The sequence below is a fragment of the Onychostruthus taczanowskii genome, unplaced genomic scaffold (genome assembly GCF_017590055.1).
Source record: "Onychostruthus taczanowskii isolate IOZ18803 unplaced genomic scaffold, ASM1759005v1 scaffold18, whole genome shotgun sequence".
Taxonomy (NCBI): domain Eukaryota; kingdom Metazoa; phylum Chordata; class Aves; order Passeriformes; family Passeridae; genus Onychostruthus; species Onychostruthus taczanowskii.
This window is the reverse complement of record NW_024499017.1, coordinates 12,768,883-12,785,587: the sequence shown is the minus strand read 5'-3', so window position 1 is coordinate 12,785,587 and position 16,705 is coordinate 12,768,883. Positions and strand designations below refer to the sequence as shown.

At 54.4% G+C, this 16,705-nt stretch overlaps 3 protein-coding genes across 5 annotated transcripts in view; 1 reads left to right on the top strand and 2 right to left on the bottom strand.

Moving 5' to 3' along the window:
* Positions 1 to 282: 282 nt before the first annotated feature.
* LOC121333982 (cytochrome b-245 light chain) lies at positions 283 to 4,127 on the top strand. Its single transcript, XM_041400830.1, has 6 exons — positions 283 to 663; positions 1,560 to 1,629; positions 1,842 to 1,916; positions 2,091 to 2,174; positions 2,782 to 2,863; positions 3,105 to 4,127. Exons 1-6 carry the CDS (start codon positions 606 to 608, stop codon positions 3,282 to 3,284), a joined length of 549 nt encoding a protein of 182 aa, XP_041256764.1. The 5' UTR covers positions 283 to 605; the 3' UTR covers positions 3,285 to 4,127.
* A 133-nt stretch (positions 4,128 to 4,260) lies between these two features.
* IL17C (interleukin 17C) lies at positions 4,261 to 6,926 on the bottom strand. The gene is given in 4 exon segments (XM_041400873.1): positions 4,261 to 5,458; positions 5,572 to 5,667; positions 5,669 to 5,874; positions 6,831 to 6,926. Coding segments are annotated over 4 exon segments (648 nt in total). The 3' UTR covers positions 4,261 to 5,208.
* Positions 6,927 to 13,459: 6,533 nt separating this feature from the next.
* The window catches only part of ZC3H18 (zinc finger CCCH-type containing 18), a 44,753-nt gene continuing 41,507 nt past the window's right edge, over positions 13,460 to 16,705 (bottom strand). For all 3 annotated transcript variants that reach the window (XM_041400775.1, XM_041400774.1, XM_041400776.1), the window contains 2 exons: positions 15,339 to 15,435; positions 13,460 to 13,822 (listed from right to left, as the gene is read on the bottom strand). In XM_041400775.1, coding sequence (XP_041256709.1) covers positions 13,624 to 13,822; positions 15,339 to 15,435 — 296 coding nt within the window. In that variant the 3' untranslated portion in view covers positions 13,460 to 13,623. The remainder of the gene's footprint in view (positions 13,823 to 15,338; positions 15,436 to 16,705) is intronic.

Genomic DNA, 16,705 nt, shown 5'->3' with positions numbered 1-16,705 from the left:
TCACTCCGATGTCCCTGCTGCTGGCACGGATCTTTTGCCCATCCCTCTGCTGTCCCCGCTGCTGGCACGGGTCCTGTCCCCTCGCATGGCCCCTGTTGTCCCGGGCTGTCCCTGTCCCTCCGCGCCATCCCTGTCACCACCGTGTCCCGTGTCCCGTGTCCCGGTGTGGCCCCGGGCCGGTGCCGTGTCCCCGCGGGGGCGTGGCCTGTGGGGAAGGGGGCGTGGTTAATACAAACGGGCGTGGTGTATTGGAAGGGGTGTGGTCAGCGCGAAGGGGGCGTGGCCCACCCGCCTTCCGGATCGGGACCGGCCGAGCGGAGCCGAACCGGGACGGGCCGGGCCCACCGGGAGCAGCCGAGCTCCAGCGGGCAGAGCGAAGCAGAACGGGCCGAACCGGGCCGAGCAGAACCCGACCGGGCTGAGCCGAGCTGAGCTGAGCCGAACCGAACGCGACCGGGCTGAGCCGAACCGGACCGGGCTGGGAATAGCCGAAGGCGCTCGGGCCGAGCCGAGCGGAGCCGGGAGCAGCCGAAGGCGCTCGGGCCGAGCCGAGCGGAGCCGGGAGCAGCCGAAGGCGCTCGGGCCGGCCGCTTGGGGCGCGGGCCATGGGGCAGATCGAGTGGGCCATGTGGGCGAACGAGCAGGCGCTCGCCGCCGGGCTCAGTGAGTGCGGGGCTGGGGCTTTGGGGCACCCGGGCACTCCGCAAAGTCCCCGGGCTCTGGAGGGAGCGAGCGCCCCGCGGGCTGGGCAGGCCGAGCCCCGGCCGATGGGACTGGGGGGGTCGCGGCCCCGCCGGGCTGAGGGTGCGGGCGGGGCACGGCCGGGAAGTCGCGGCCCAGCGGGGCTGGAGCCTTCGCTTCCTCCTTTTCTCTTCCTCCTCTGCCCTCTCTCCCTCGGTTCCCTCCTCTCTCTTCCTCTTGCTCCGGCCCCGAGGCCAAAGAGCTCCCGCAGGGCCCCGGAGTTGCCGATCGCCCCGTGGGGGGCCTGGGCCGGGGACCCCCTCCGAGCCCGGGGTCCCCCGTGTCCCCTGTGTCCCCAGGGCCAGAACCCCGCTTGGGGTTGCGGGGGGCCGGGTCCTGGGTTTGGGGGGACATATCCTGAGCTCGGGGCTGTGTCTGCGGTTTTGGGAGCTGCACCCCAGGCTGGGAGTTGTGTCCGGGGTTTGGGGGGGTGTATCCCGGGTTGAGGGCTGTATTATCCAGGTTTTGGGGGGTTGTATCCCTCTTTGGGGGGTTGTATCCCGGGTTTGGGGAGTTGTATCCCGGGCTGGGGGTTGTATCCAGGTTTGGGGATTTGTATCCCGGGTTTGGGGGGTTGTATCCCGGGTTTGGAGGGTTGTATCCCGGGTTTGGAGGGTTGTATCCCGGGTTGGGGGTTTTATCCCGGGTTGGGGGCTATATCCTGGTTTTGGGGGGTTGTATCCCTGTTTGGGGGTTGTACCCCTTTTGCGTGTTGTATCCCGGGTTGGGGGTTATATCCCGGTTTGTGGGGGGTGTCTCCCGGGTTGGGCTCGGTATCCCGGCCCGGTGTGACCGCTCCATCCCGGCTGTTCCCGCAGTCCTGCTGACGGGCGGGATCGTGGCCGTGGCGGGGCAGTTCAAGGGCTGGTACTTCGCGGCGTATTCCATGTATCCTTCCCGACAGCATTCCCGGGGCAGGGCTGCGGGAAAACCCTGTCCCGATCGGGCTGGGAGGCATGGCCGGGGAGGGGTCACATCCTTATCCCCCCACCCTGCTCCAGCTGTGCGTTCCCTGCCCCGCACAGCCCTTGTTTTGGGATGCGGGTCGTTCCTCGGGGCCGTTCCCGGTCCCATCCTGCCTTTCCTTGACGTCCCGGCAGTGCGGCAGGTGTCCTGGTCTGCCTGCTCGAGTATCCCAGGAGCAAACGGAAAAAGGGCTCCACCATGGAGAGGTGGTGAGTGCTGTGTCCCCCCCGCAGCCCTGGGGGTCCTGGTGCCCCCCGAACACAGGGATGTGGGAGCAGAGCTGGATCCCACGGGTGCGTTCCTCGGGGTGATCCTTGCAGAGGAGGCTGGCTGTCCCCTGAGGGTGGGGACACCCCCAGTGACCCCCTGCTGTCACCCTGCAGCGGCCAGAAGTACCTGACAGCTGTGGTGAAGCTCCTGGGGCCCCTCACCAGGAATTATTACATCCGAGCCGTTCTCCACGCCGCGTGAGTGGGGTGCAGGGTCGGGACTGGGGCTGGCATCCCAGAGTGGGGTGCAGCGTTGGGGCTGGGGCTCGGATCCCCGCGTGGGGTGCAGGGTCAGGACTGGGACTGGGATCCCCCTGAGGGGGGGGCAGGGCCGGGGTTGGGGCTGGGACCCCCGAGGGGGGTGCAGGGTCGGGGTTGGGGCTGGGACCCCCGAGGGGGGTGCAGGGTCGGGGTTGGGGCTGGGACCCCCGAGGGGGGTGCAGGGTCGGGGTTGGGGCTGGGACCCCCGAGGGGGGTGCAGGGTCGGGGTTGGGGCTGGGACCCCCGAGGGGGGTGCAGGGTCGGGGTTGGGGCTGGGACCCCCGAGGGGGGTGCAGGGTCGGGGTTGGGGCTGGGACCCCCGAGGGGGGTGCAGGGTCGGGGTTGGGGCTGGGACCCCCGAGGGGGGTGCAGGGTCGGGGTTGGGGCTGGGACCCCCGAGGGGGGTGCAGGGTCGGGGTTGGGGCTGGGACCCCCGAGTGGGGTGCAGGGTCGGGGTTGGGGCTGGGACCCCCGAGTGGGATGCAGGGTTAGGGCTGGGGCTGGGCCCCCCTGGCTCCCTCTGAACACCAAATCTCTGTCACAGCCTGGCTGTCCCTGCTGGATTCCTCCTCTCCACCATCCTGGGCACTGTCTGCCTGGGCATTGCCAGTGGCATCTACCTGCTGGTGAGTGCAGGGGGGTTTTGGGGGGCTGGGAGGTGGAAGCCACCCCTGAACCCACACACCAGTGCTTCCATATGAATTCCAGAAGCATTCCCAGACGGGGCTGCAGGAACAGCTTGTCCTGATCAGGGTGTGCAGGGGTCACATCCTCCTCCCCCCACTCCCGTCCCCCGGTGCTTTCCCTGCCCCCATCAGCCCCTTTTTGGGGTGGGGCTTGTTCCTTGGCACTGTCCCGATCCCACAGGCTGCAGTTCGAGGGGAGGAGTGGAGACCCATCGAGCAGAAGCCCCAGGAGCGGCCACAAGTGGGGGGCACCATCAAGCAGCCCCCCAGCAACCCCCCGCCCCGGCCCCCCCCCGACGCCCGCAAGAAGCAGCCGGAGGTGGGGGGGCAGGTGAACCCCATCCCCGTGGAGGTGGAATAATGGGGGATCCTCCTGCCCTGCTCCTGCTCCTGCTCCTGCTTCCCAGCTGCTCCTGGGTCTGCTGCAGCCGTCGGGCTCCTGGGGGTCCCCAGAACCCCGGGGGTGCTGAGCTGCTTGCTGTGGGTCCCCAGCTCCTGGTGATGCTCAGATCCCTGGGATCATCAGTTCCTCTGGGCTCCCCAAGGGATTCCCAAATCCCCAGTGATGCTCTGGGGTCCTCAGCTCTCCTGGGGATCCCCAAATCCCCTATGATGCTCAGCTCCCAAATTCACAGCGATGTGGTGTAGGATTTCCATCTCCCTGTAGGATCTCCATCTCCTGGGGATCCCCAAATCCCCTAAGGTGCTCAGCTCCCAAATTCGCAGCGATGTGATGCTCCCTGTGGGGTTTCCAGCCCTCAGGGACTTCCCAACTTCTGGAGAGTCTCAAATCCCTGGGGCTGCTCAACTCCCTGTGGGGTCTGCAGCTCCCAGGAGCTCCCCAGCTCCTGGACCTCCCCAAATCCCCAAGAACGTTCAGCTTCCTGTGGGGTCTGCAGCCCCCAAGGCCTTCCCAGCTCCTAAGGATCCCCCAAATCCTTGGGGATTCTCAGCTCCCTGTGAGTCTCCTGCTTCCAGGGGCTCCTCAGCTCCTGGGAAATCCCAAATCCCTGGGCATGCTCAGCTCCCTGAGGGTCTCAGCTCTCCAAGCACCCCCCAGTTTCCTGGGGGATCCCCAAATCCCTGTGGAACTCCATCTCTCAGGGAATCCCCAGCTCCCGGGGGGATCAGGCAGCTCTGATCCGGCTCTCCCTGGTTTTTGTCATTTCTGCAGTTGCTGTTGCAATAAAAAGTGGGAAAGGCACCAGCTGCCCCTGCCTCCTGCTCCAGGGGGAATCTTCCAGTCCTGCCCTGCTCCTGGGGGGCTGGGACAGGACTGGGGAGGTGTTTTGGGGACAATCAGTGCAGTTTTGGGCAGATCCAGGATGTGGATGTGCAGAGTATGGTCATGGCAGGGTCCTCTCCCAAAATCCTTGTGGAGCCAGCAGTGGGGAGGAACTGGGAGGGCCCCACACTGGAGCTGCACAGCGAGTCCCAAAGGAGCCCCCAAAACCTGGGATAACCCCCAGCAGGGAATGTGGGGAGCATTTCCCTTCCCAGTGCCACTGGTGGCTGCTGCAAGTTCCCCGGTGTGATGTGGGTGCCAAATCCTGGATCCCACTGGGATCAGCAGCTGCTCCAGGCCCCTTCTGCCCCCTCCCCACACAGACCCTGCCCCCTGAGGGGCTGCAGGTGGCCCAGGGTCCCCCGAGGTGCTGCCAGCACAGGTGGAGTGGCCCTGGCAGGTGGCACCGGCTCCGTGGGATGTGGTGCCCGGGGGCAGAGCCGTGGGAAAGGTGTGGGTGTCGGGGTGCCAGGGCTGGGTCCCCCCCGGGCTGGCGGTGTGGGGCACCCCCGTGCCCTGCCGCCCTCCCAGCACCTCCCAGTTCATCGTGCCCTGCTGCACTGGTGCTCTGCCCACCGTGCAGGGGCTCAGGGGTGTCCCACAGCTGGCACTGCCCGTGGATGTGCCTCTGTCCCTGTGCCCCAATTCCCCACATCCCAACGCCCTGGCTGGGAACAGAGCGAGGGCTGTGCCAGGAGTTGTTGGCTTTTATTTGCAGCATTAAATAGCACTAGGCAGGAGACAATAAATACCTTTTTGGGGGAATAAATAACCAGCGAGTGCAGCACTCACAGCGTCTGGCCGTGGGGCGATGCTGGCCCCGCAGTCACAGCCGCGGCTGGGGCGGGGTGGTGGGGGTCAGCAATAAATAGAGGGTACAAAAAGCCCCCCGGCAGCAAGGCTTATAAATAACTCATAAATAACCAGGGAGGGGACGCCCCGGCGGGGTCGGGTGCTCTAAAACAAGCACGGGCGGGGTGGCACGGTGCCCGGGGCGGGCTCAGCGCGCCGTGCGGGGCAGGACGCAGGTGCAGCCCACGGGCACTCGGATGTAATCCACCTCCAGCGCCACCAGCCCCGGCGCCGCGGGCCGCGGGCACGGCTTGCGCCGCAGCACCAGCATGGTCTGCTGGATGGTCACCGAGTTGAGCGACGTGGTCTCCCGGCCGGTTTTCACGTCCACGCAGCCGCTGCACAGGCACTCGGCGAAGGCCAGCTTGCGCGGGTAGCGGTTCTCGTCCTCGTCGATGCTGCGGGGGACACGGCGACACCTTTCCCTTGTGCCAGCGGCTCTCGGCGGCCGGGCCGGCCCAGGGGCGAGGTGGGGAGGGGATGCTCGGTGCGGGGCTGCGGGGGCACTCACCGGTAGCGCCACGGCGAGATGGAGCGCTCGTGGGGCTCGCCGCGGAGCCCGGCGCGCAGCGGCAGCGCGGGGCAGGCGGGCGGGGGCCCCGCCGGGCTCGGGCCGCTCCAGCCGCGGTACCAGCTGCACCGGGACGTGCCGGGCCCAGCGCAGGCGGCGGCCCAGCAGCTGGGCGGGAGCCTCGTCCCCCAGCTCGGCCCCGCTGTAGCAGCGCACGGCAGAGTGGCCCGAGCCGCCCCCGGCGCGCCGCAGCCCCCGGCACTGCCCCAGGGCTGCCAGCAGGGCCAGGGCAGCCAGCCACACCTGGGGGGACAGCACAGCGTCAGGGACACCGCGGGGACAGGCACACACGGGACAGTGACAGGGACACCGAGGGGACAGGGACACACAGCACAGCGTCAGGGACACCGCGGGGACAGGCACACCAGGGACAGTGAAAGGGACACCGAGGGGACAGGGACACACAGCACAGCGTCAGGGACACCGCGGGGACAGGCACACCAGGGACAGTGAAAGGGACACCGAGGGGACAGGGACACACAGCACAGCGTCAGGGACACCGCGGGGACAGGCACACCAGGGACAGTGAAAGGGACACCGAGGGGACAGGGACACACAGCACAGCGTCAGGGACACCGCGGGGACAGGCACACCAGGGACAGTGAAAGGGACACCGAGGGGACAGGGACACACAGCACAGCGTCAGGGACACCGCGGGGACAGGCACACACGGCACAGTGACAGTGACACCGGGGGCACAGGCACACACAGCACAGTGACAGTGACACCGAGGGGACAGGCACACACAGCACAGTGACAGGGACACCCAAAGGGACAGGCACACACAGGACAGTGACAGTGACACCGAGGGGACAGGCACACACAGGACAGTGACACCGTGGGGACAGGCACACACAGCACAGTGACAGTGACACCGAGGGGACAGGCCCACACGGGACAGTGACAGTGACACCGAGGGGACAGGCACACACGGCACAGTGACAGTGACACCGGGGGCACAGGCACACACAGCACAGTGACAGTGACACCGAGGGGACAGGCGCACACAGCACAATGACAGTGACACCGGGGGGACAGGCACACACGGGACAGTGACAGTGACACCGCAGGGACAGGCACACACAGCCAGAGCATCGCTGACACCGAGGGGACAGGCACACACGGGACAGTGACAGTGACACCGAGGGCACAGGCACACACGGGACAGTGACACCCAAAGGGACAGGCACACACGGCACAGTGACACCACGGGAACAGGCAATGTGCGTGTGCAGCCACACGGCCCCGGGCCTGGCCAGCTGTGTGTCTGCAGCTACCACCTGTCCATCATCCATCCCTCAGCTATTATTAGCCATTATTAGCCATTATTAGCCATTATTAGCCGTCCATTAGCTATTCCTCTATTCCTCTACGTCTCTGTGAATGTATAATCTCCATATCTATATGGCTCTCCAGGTCTGTAGAGCAGCTATACATTTTTATCTGTACCTAGGGATCTCTGCAGCTCTGTCTCTGCGTGTCCCTATCTACATATTTATATATCTGTATCTCTCTTTATCTGTCTATATCAGTGTATCTATATATTTATATCTACCTATATATCAGTATATGAATATAGCTAGCTATTTCTATCTAGATCTATCTATATTTATATCTCTCTATATCTATATATCAATATAACTAGCTATGTAAATATTTCTATCTCTATCTCTATCTATTTCTATCTATCTCCATCTGTCTATATATCTATTTATATCTATACCTATCTCTCTATCCATTTCTATATTTATCTAGATCTATCTATATTTATACCTCTCAATATCTATATATCAATATATCAATATAACTAGCTATGCAAATATTTCTATCTATATCTATTTTTATCTATCTGTATATATATATATTTATATTTATATCTATATCTATCTATCCATTTCTATCTGTATCTAGATCTATCTATATTTATGTCTCTCTATATCTATATATCAATATATCAATATAACTAGCTATGCAAATATTTCTATCTGTATCGTCTAGCGCATGGATATATCCATATATTAAGAAATTATATATTATAAATTATATATGTATCCATTATATATTATGTATTGGATATATACATATATATTACAATATTGTATTTTATTATTTTGTGTATATATGATGTATATGCATATGTGTATATATATCAATATAAAGCACAGTTTCCATATATACATATACATTATATGTGTGTGTATATTTTAATCTTTATTTATATATTTTATATGGGTATAAAGCACAGTATACATATATACCTATACATTATATATATATGTATATTTTTATATTTATTTATATTTTTAAAATTTATATATTTTTAGATGTACACATAGCTCAGTATACATGTATACATATAAATATATTTTTTGTATTTATATATACATGTACATATGTTTATATATTGGTTTATATTAATTTATATTTTTATATTTATGTAAAAATATATGTACATATATATATACATGTATATATGTTTATATAAAGTTGTATATTTATTTGTATTTTTATATTTATGTAAAAATATATGTACATATTTATATACATGTATATATGTTTATATACAGTTGTATATGTATTTGTATTTTTATTTTGATGTAGAAATAGATGTACATATTTATGTATATTATATATGTTTATATACAGTTGTATATGTATTTGTATTTTTATTTTGATGTAAAATAGATGTACATGTTTATGTACATGTTTATGTACATGTTTATGTACATGTTTATGTGCATGTGTCTGGCACAGTCTGCACGCCCTGCCCCTGCAGGAGCAGGAAATCTCCGTGCACACACCTGCAGCTGATCCTGGGCACTCACACCCACACGGACACAGAAAACACCCCTGTGTGTGTGAGGGGAATATTGCAGGAAGGACAAACAACCCCGGTGAGCAGAATAAATAATGGAAAGAAAAAATAATGGAAAGAAATTAAAAAAAAATTAGAAATACATATAATATTAATAAATAAAAATAAAGGGAAATATAGGAAAGAAATTAGAAATACATATAAATAGAAATATATCAATTTATATACTTCAATATTTAAAAAATTTAAGTATATAAAATAATCATTACTATAACTATTTACTATAAATAAGTAAATAAATATATAAAGGAATAGATAATATAAAGGAAAGGATAAAGCAAAGAAACAGAGAGTAGAAATCCACATAGAAATTGAAAATAAAATAGAAAATTAAAATAAAAAAATAAAAATAACATAGAATGGACTATAGATAACATAAATTTGAATATAACTGAATAGTAAATATGGTCCCTGCAGTAATAAATAAAAATGTGGGTGTTGGCAGAGCACACGCAGAGGGGACAGGGATGAAAGAAATTTAAAAAAAATTAGAAATACATATAATATTAATAAATAAAAATAAAGGGAAATATAGGAAAGAAATTAGAAATACATATAAATAGAAATATATCAATTTATATACTTCAATATTTAAAATAATTAAGTATATAAAATAACCATTACTATATTTACTATAGTAAATAAATATATAAAGGAATAGATAATATAAAGGAAAGGATAAAGCAAAGAAACAGAGAGTAGAAATCCACATAGAAATTGAAAATAAAATAGAAAATTAAAATAAAAAAATAAAAATAACATAGAATGGACTATAGATAACATAAATTTGAATATAACTGAATAGTAAATATGGTCCCTGCAGTAATAAATAAAAATGTGGGTGTTGGCAGAGCACACGCAGAGGGGACAGGGACACCTGGATCCCTCTGTGAGTGCAGGGCTGCCCTGGAGCGTGGGATTAAAAACATATATACACTTATAAATGGATAAAAATAGGTATAAATATAAAAATAGATATAAATACAGACAGACACAGCAGTGCACACACACACACAGAGCGCTGCCAAGGAAATAAATATATATAAATATATATAAAAATAAATAAATAAATATATATATATATACATATAAAATATATATAAATATAGATATACACACACAGAGCCCTGCACAGGGTGTGTAAGACACCCACATGTAATAAAAACACACACACATGATAAAAACACACACACAGAGCTGTGCACATGACATGCAGCACATATAATAAACACACACATACATAATTAACACACACTGGCAGAGCTGTGCATATAGTGTGTAACACACACATAAAATGCACACAGAGCCTGCACAGGGTGTGTAACACACACATAAAATCACACAGGGTGTGTAAAACACACATAAAATCATACAGGGTGCGTAAAACACACATAAAATACACACAGGTGTGTAACACACACATAAAATCATACAGGGTGTGTAAAACACATAAAATACACACAGAGCCTGCACAGGGTGTGCAACACATGCATAAAATACACACAGGTGTGTAACACACACATAAAATACACACAGAGTGTGTAACACACACAAAAATGCACACAGAGCCTGCACAGGGTGTGTAACACACACATAAAATCACACAGGTGTGTAACACACTCACAGAACTGTGCATGACAGGTAACTCACACCTGTGACAAAAACTCACACAGCGCTGTGCAGGCTGACATGTGACACATAGAATAAACACACTCACATAATTAACGCGCACATAATTAACACACACTCACATAATTAACACACACACACAGAGCCCTGCACACGGCGTGTTACACGCACAGATATAAACACACACACACAATAAATACACACACATAAAATACACATACATATAAAATATGGAGAGCCCCACACATGCGGTGTAACACACATAAAACTCACACACAGAGAACTCTGCATGACAGGTAACACACACACACACACACACACACACACACACACACACACACACAAAGAGGTAATAAAGTGAAAATACACACTGTGCATATATAACACACACATAAAACATGCACACAGAGAACCCTGCAAATGGTGTGTAAGACACATGGTGTGTAAACCACACATAAAACACAGAACCCTGCATGTGACAGGTAACACACACACACAGAGCTGTGCACATACATAACACACACATGAAACAGAGAACCCCACACGTGACAGGTAACACATGTAATGAACACACACACACACATAATTAACACACACAGAGCCCTGCACACGGTGTGTAACACACACGTGTGTAATAAAAACACACAGAGCTGTGCACATGACATATAACACATATAATGAACACACACACATTTAACACACACAGAGCTGTGCACACACATAACACTCAGAGAACCATCAAACACTCAGAGAACCCCACACATGACATGTAGCACATGTAATTAACACACACACAATAAACACTCACACAGAGCCCTGCACATGGTGTGTAACACACACATGTGTAATAAAAGCACACAGAGCTGTGCACATGGTAACACACACTACACCCCACACATGACACATGTAATGAACACACACACACATACACAGAGAGCTGTGCACATGACATATAACACATATAATAAACACACAGAGAGCTGTGCACACACATAACACGGACATAAAATGCACAGAACCCTGAACACGACAGGTAACACACACACAGAGCTGTGCACATATATAATACACACATGAAACACACAGAGAACCTCACACATGATATATAACACATATAATGAACACACACACAATGAACACACAGAGAGCTGTGCCCAAGGTGTGTAACACACACATTAAACCCCAGACATGACATGTAACACATGTAATGAACACACACACAATAAACACTCACACACAGAGCTGTGCACATGTAACACACACACTGAACCCCACACATGACATGTAACACATATAATGAACACACATACACACAGAGAGAGCTGTGCACATGGTAACACACACACTACACCCCATACATGACACATGTAATGAACACACACACAATGAACACACAGAGAGCTGTGCCCAAGGTGTGTAACACACACATTAAACCCCAGACATGACATGTAACACATGTAATGAACACACACACAATAAACACTCACACACAGAGCTGTGCACATGTAACACACACACTGAACCCCACACATGACACATGACACATGTAATGAACACACACACAGAGAGCTGTGCACATTGGAACACACACACTACACCCCACACATGACACATGTAACGAACACACACACACACACACAGAGCTGTGCACATGGTAACACACACTGAACCCCACACATGACACGCACCCCCCTCTCCCTGCCAGCCCCACTTTCCCCCCTCACCCCCAACATCCCCCAAACCCCACGTTACCATCAGCCAGCCGTCGAGGGACCACGCCAAGATTTGGGGGGGGCGAGGGAGGTGCAGGGAACACGCCCAAATTTGGGGAAAAGCTCGGGGGGACCCTCGGGAAGCGCAGCCCCGGGGATGAGGCGGCCGAGTGGCAGCGCCGCCGCCGCCGCCGCCTTTTTATAGGGCCGGGCAGGTGATGTGCACACACCTGGAAACTCCAGCACGCTCCTTCCTCCTCCCCGCTCCGCGCCGCCACTTCCTCCTGCACTCCACGTGTGCCGGCCGGGAGCACGGGCGCCTCAGAGCTCCAGAATTTGGGCAGGGAGGTGGGAAGGGGTGTCCCGGTGACACCGGGACGGGCATCCCCCAGGCCGTGCCCCTGTTGCGTCACCGGCACCGTGAGATCACCGTGGCATTCCCGGGCAGAAATCCCGAATTGGGCAACGCTGGGAAGGGCTCGAGGGCTGCCATCACCCCTCCGGGATGGCCCCGTGGCCTCCAGCAGCTCCAGAGGGACATTGGTTTCTTCTTTTCCTTATTGCTGGGAGCAAGGAGCGGGGCTGGAGGGTGGGAAATTCCAGGGGATGGGAAATTCCAGGGGATGGGAAATCCCAGGGACCCCAAAAGTTGTTCTCTGAATGAGACAGGTCCAGCAGAGGTACCCCAGATGTACCCCCCAGTGACATTTCACACCAGTAGGACACTGGTTCCATACTGGGAACAAGGAGCCTGGGAAATCCACCGGGACCCTCAGGGAGCCCAAACACTGCTCCCTAAATTAGGGGGATTTATCAGAGGAACCCCTCAATGGCGCCAGGCAGGGCAGAAGCTGCAGAACCCCCCAGTTACACAGCAGAAATGCACTGGTTTCACACTGGGTGCTCCCCCAGGAATCAGAGGAGCTTTTCCAGCTCCACGGAGCTGCTCATGCCCCAAAAACCCCCAAAGTGAGGGGTACAGACCCCCCCCCCCCCCCCCACGCCCCCCCCCCCCCCTGCAAGGTGATGCAGAGAAAAGCAGGAAAAGGTAAAATTGGTTATCAAAATATTTTATTTCAGGGAGATCCCTCCAAAAAAAAAAAAAAAAAAAAAAAAAAAAAAAAAAAAAAAAAAAAAAAAAAAAAAAAAAAACAAAAAAAAAAAAAAAAAAAAAAAAAAGGAAAACCAAAGGAAGAAGGACCCTCCTGGCAGACGGACACGCCCACAACACCTGCAGGGCTCCTGGGAATTCAACGGAACCGACCCCCTGCTCCAAAGAAACGACAGGTCACTCCGAGGGGACTGAGGCAGAAATATATATATATATATATTTTTCCTGGGGGAGGAGGGGTGCTGCCAGCAGTTCACAGCAGTTTTCGGCTCTCTCGGCACACGGGACTAGAACTGCATTGCTGAAGACACTCAACACACAGCAGGGCTAACTAGGAGAATACAACTCGAGCCTAGCAGAGAGGAGAGGGGACACAGGAGAGCCGGGAGCACCCCACGGGGCTGGAGTCCTCTGTGCACAATTTCCAGGCCCCGGAGCCCTCCCGGAGCCGCTCGTGGAGCCGGACAAAAACTTCCTTAATTTTTCTGGATTTTTTTTTTGTGTGTGTGTGTGTGTGGATGGGTAGGTTTGTGGTTTTTTTTTTGTTTTTTTGTTAAAAAGAACCGCGGCCAAAACGAAGAGGAGGAACTGCAAAACCCCAAAGCGGCCGCAAGCGCGGCTCTTTGCGATAAAAACACCGGCAGTCACTGCGGGCCGCGGCCCCACTATACTTTTCCCGGGATCTTGGCGCGTTTGCGGGCGATGGCGTCCTCCACGGCCTTGAGCTGCTTCAGGAGCTCCTCCCGCCGCGACAGCGTGCTGGACTTGCCGCCCTTGGCGGCGGCGGCGCCCGGCTCCGCGCCCTTGCCCGGCACGCTGGTGACTTTGCTGGAGCTCTTGGACTGAGGGGACAGCTGGCGTTTCCTGCGGGACAGAGAGGGAGCAGTGACAGGAGCTGGGGATGTCCCCGAGGAGCGAGCCCCGCTGGCCGCGCCGGAATTGCCGTTTTAAGGTGCTTTCCTGTCCCAGAGATATTTTATGAAAAGTCCTTTTGCCAGGATCTTTTCTCCTGAGAAGCTGGGAGGCTTCAGCTTCTCCGTGTTTTGCTGCTGTGGAATGTGATTTGGAGCATTGTTTACCCAGCACGTGGAATTGTTTTTGCTTGGTGACCAGTGACAGCCACCTGTGTCGAGGCTCTGAGCAGTCACAAGATTTTGTTATCCATAACATTCCTTTTCTTTCTAACTCTCTGATGGATCCTTTCTCTCTGTTCTTTTTTGTATAGCTTTAGTACAGCAGTATAATATAATATACTATACTATAATATAATATAATATAATATAAATCAGTTTTCTGACACATGGAGTCAAGATTCTCATCTCTTCCCTCACCCTGAGACCCTCGAACACAACTTTCCCACACAAATTCCATCTCTTTCCATAGGCAGGAACCCTTTTCAGTACCCAGGGTTGCTCCAGCCTGGCCTTGGGCACTGCCAGGGATCCAGGGGCAGCCAGAGCTCAGGGATCCAGGGCCTGCCCACCCTCACAGGGAAGGATTTCTCCCTAATTTCTGAGCTGAACTAAAACACCAGGAAGTGCCACATCTAACACATGGCTCCAGGAGTAGGTGGGATAAAAGAGGCTGGAGACAGGAGGAGGCCTTGGGTTGAAAACTGGCTTGAACAGTAAAAAACAGCCATTCCATCGGGATTCCCAAATTCCCAGGATTAAACTCAGTGCCAGCTCGTGGCTGCAGTGAGCAGCTCCCTGTGAGCCCCAGAGGGGAGAGCAGCCCTGGAGCACCCCTCAATCCCAAACCCTTCAGCCCCTTCCCTGTGGTGTTGCCCCCAGAGATCCTCGGAGAGGATCCGCAGCCCCCAGAGTCGCACATCCAGCCCTGCCCTGGGACATTCCCAGCGCTGCAGCAGGCACAACCTGCCAGGAATTTGGCTGAGCTGCTCACCTGGCACCTGCATGGATGGAAGGTGCAAAGGCAGGGCTGTCACTGCTCTGTCCCATGCAGGGGACACATCTGAATATGCCTCAGCTGGCAAAGGGAGCAGCTGAGGGTGTGCCAGGCTGGGAAAAGCGGAATGAGGCACTGGAACCAGGAGCTGGCCAGGGGCTGCACTCTGGTGCTCATTAACACTGTGCTAACAAGCTGCAGAGGCACTGGCTGAGCTCACTCCTGACCCACTTGGCTCCTGGTGCTCCTGCTCTTCTCCCAGCTGGAATGGCCCAGCTGGAGGCTCTGCAGGAAGCCCTGGCACCCCTGGCACCTGCCCAGGCAGCTCCGCGTCCTTCCTCGCGCTGCGCTCCACAGGAACTGCAGCTGCCAGCCTGGGACAGCCTGGGACAGCCTGGGAGAGGGGCTGGAGCCCTGGAGGAGCAGGGCTGCAGGCCCTGGGGGGCTGTGAGGCAGAAGCAGCAGCACTCACCTGTCTGCCTGTGCAGGGGAAGCTTTTGGGTTCTGGCCCCGCTGCCGCTCCTGCTTGGGGGACGAGAGTCTCCCGGTCGCCTTCCTATCGCGAGAGCCTGGGGGAGAGCAAAAGGACATTCCTTCATTTTCCTGCTTGGCACCAAGGAACAGGCCACCCCCTAGCCTGCACCGACTGACCACATCGTGCCAAAAAAAATTCCAAGTCCAGCAGCAGCTGGAAAAGCCTCACTGTGAGCCCCCTGCACCTCTGGGGGAGCGGAGACGCCAGGCAGGGCTGTGCCCCGCGGTCTCCTGTACACACCACCTTCCACCAGCCCTTCCTCACCCTCCAGCTGATGGAGTGAGGCTCTTGCCGTGGCATTTTGTGCCTGCAGAGCTGCTGGCTCTGCCCTGGCGGGTCACAGGGTGTACTGGCTCCAGCAGTGACAGGTGAGGGCAGCTCTGCTGCTTTCGGAGCCAGCGGGGCCTCCCCCGAGGCAGCAGCACCCTCGTGTTTGTTCAGCACGGCTCAGCTGCCAGGCCCTGCCCCAAGAGAGCTGCCCTGGGCACCCAGGGATGCTGGGGAGCAGCTGGGCTATCCCAGGAACAGAGAGGGAATTCCACCTGGAAGGCAGCCTGTGCAGCTGCTGCCCTGCTGTGACCTCAGCTGGAGCAGAGGTGCCCAGTCCCTCGTGGCAGCAGCCCCTGCGTGTGCCAGGGCATCCCTCTGCTCCTGAGGATGGACACTGGGACAGCCTCAGCCCACAGGTGCAGCTCACAGAGCAGCTGACACACTCAGCCACCAGCACTGAGCAGTTTTGGTGCTGGGATGCCGAGGGGCTCAGTCCCAACTCAGCCAAGGGCACCTTTGCCATTGGATTTGGGGCTCCATGGCTGGGACTCCTCATCCCTGCAGGTGTCCAAGGCCAGGCTGGATGGGGCTCAGAGCAACCTGGGGTAGTGGAAGGTGTCCCTGGCTCTTTGGTCCCTTCCAGCCCAAATTAATCTGTGCTTCTACGATCTGCTGCAGCTCAAGAATTTGCTTTTTGACAGAAAGCAGGGGATGACACCAGTGTCTCTCTAGAAAGCGTGCTGGCCTGGCCCTGCCCCTCGTGTGTGAACCAGACCCCAGTGAACTTCAACCTCGGGCAGTCCCTTGCAGGCTGCCCTGGCAGGAGGTGAACGTTGCAGGTTATTAGCACAGACCTTCTGCTGGCTGGCACCCAGAGTCAACAAGATCCACCTACAGCTGAGCCACCAGGGAAAACAACATCACGTGGCAGTTCCGACGTCACCAGCAGCCACCTCTGGCTGCCAACTCTGCCCCCACTCCCTCTGCCTCCTGGCAGCCACAGCCAAGGCTGGAGGGTGGCACTGAGGGCCCTG

What these genes read in the sequence shown, in the direction of transcription:
- LOC121333982 (XM_041400830.1), top strand. Translation starts at nt 606, where the DNA reads ATGGGGCAGATCGAGTGGGCCATGTGGGCGAACGAGCAGGCGCTCGCC. An exon ending in GGCGCTCGCCGCCGGGCTCA is followed by an intron (nt 664 to 1,559) that starts GTGAGTGCGGGG and finishes CTGTTCCCGCAG; the next exon opens with TCCTGCTGACGGGCGGGATC. An exon ending in CCAGTGGCATCTACCTGCTG is followed by an intron (nt 2,864 to 3,104) that starts GTGAGTGCAGGG and finishes CCGATCCCACAG; the next exon opens with GCTGCAGTTCGAGGGGAGGA.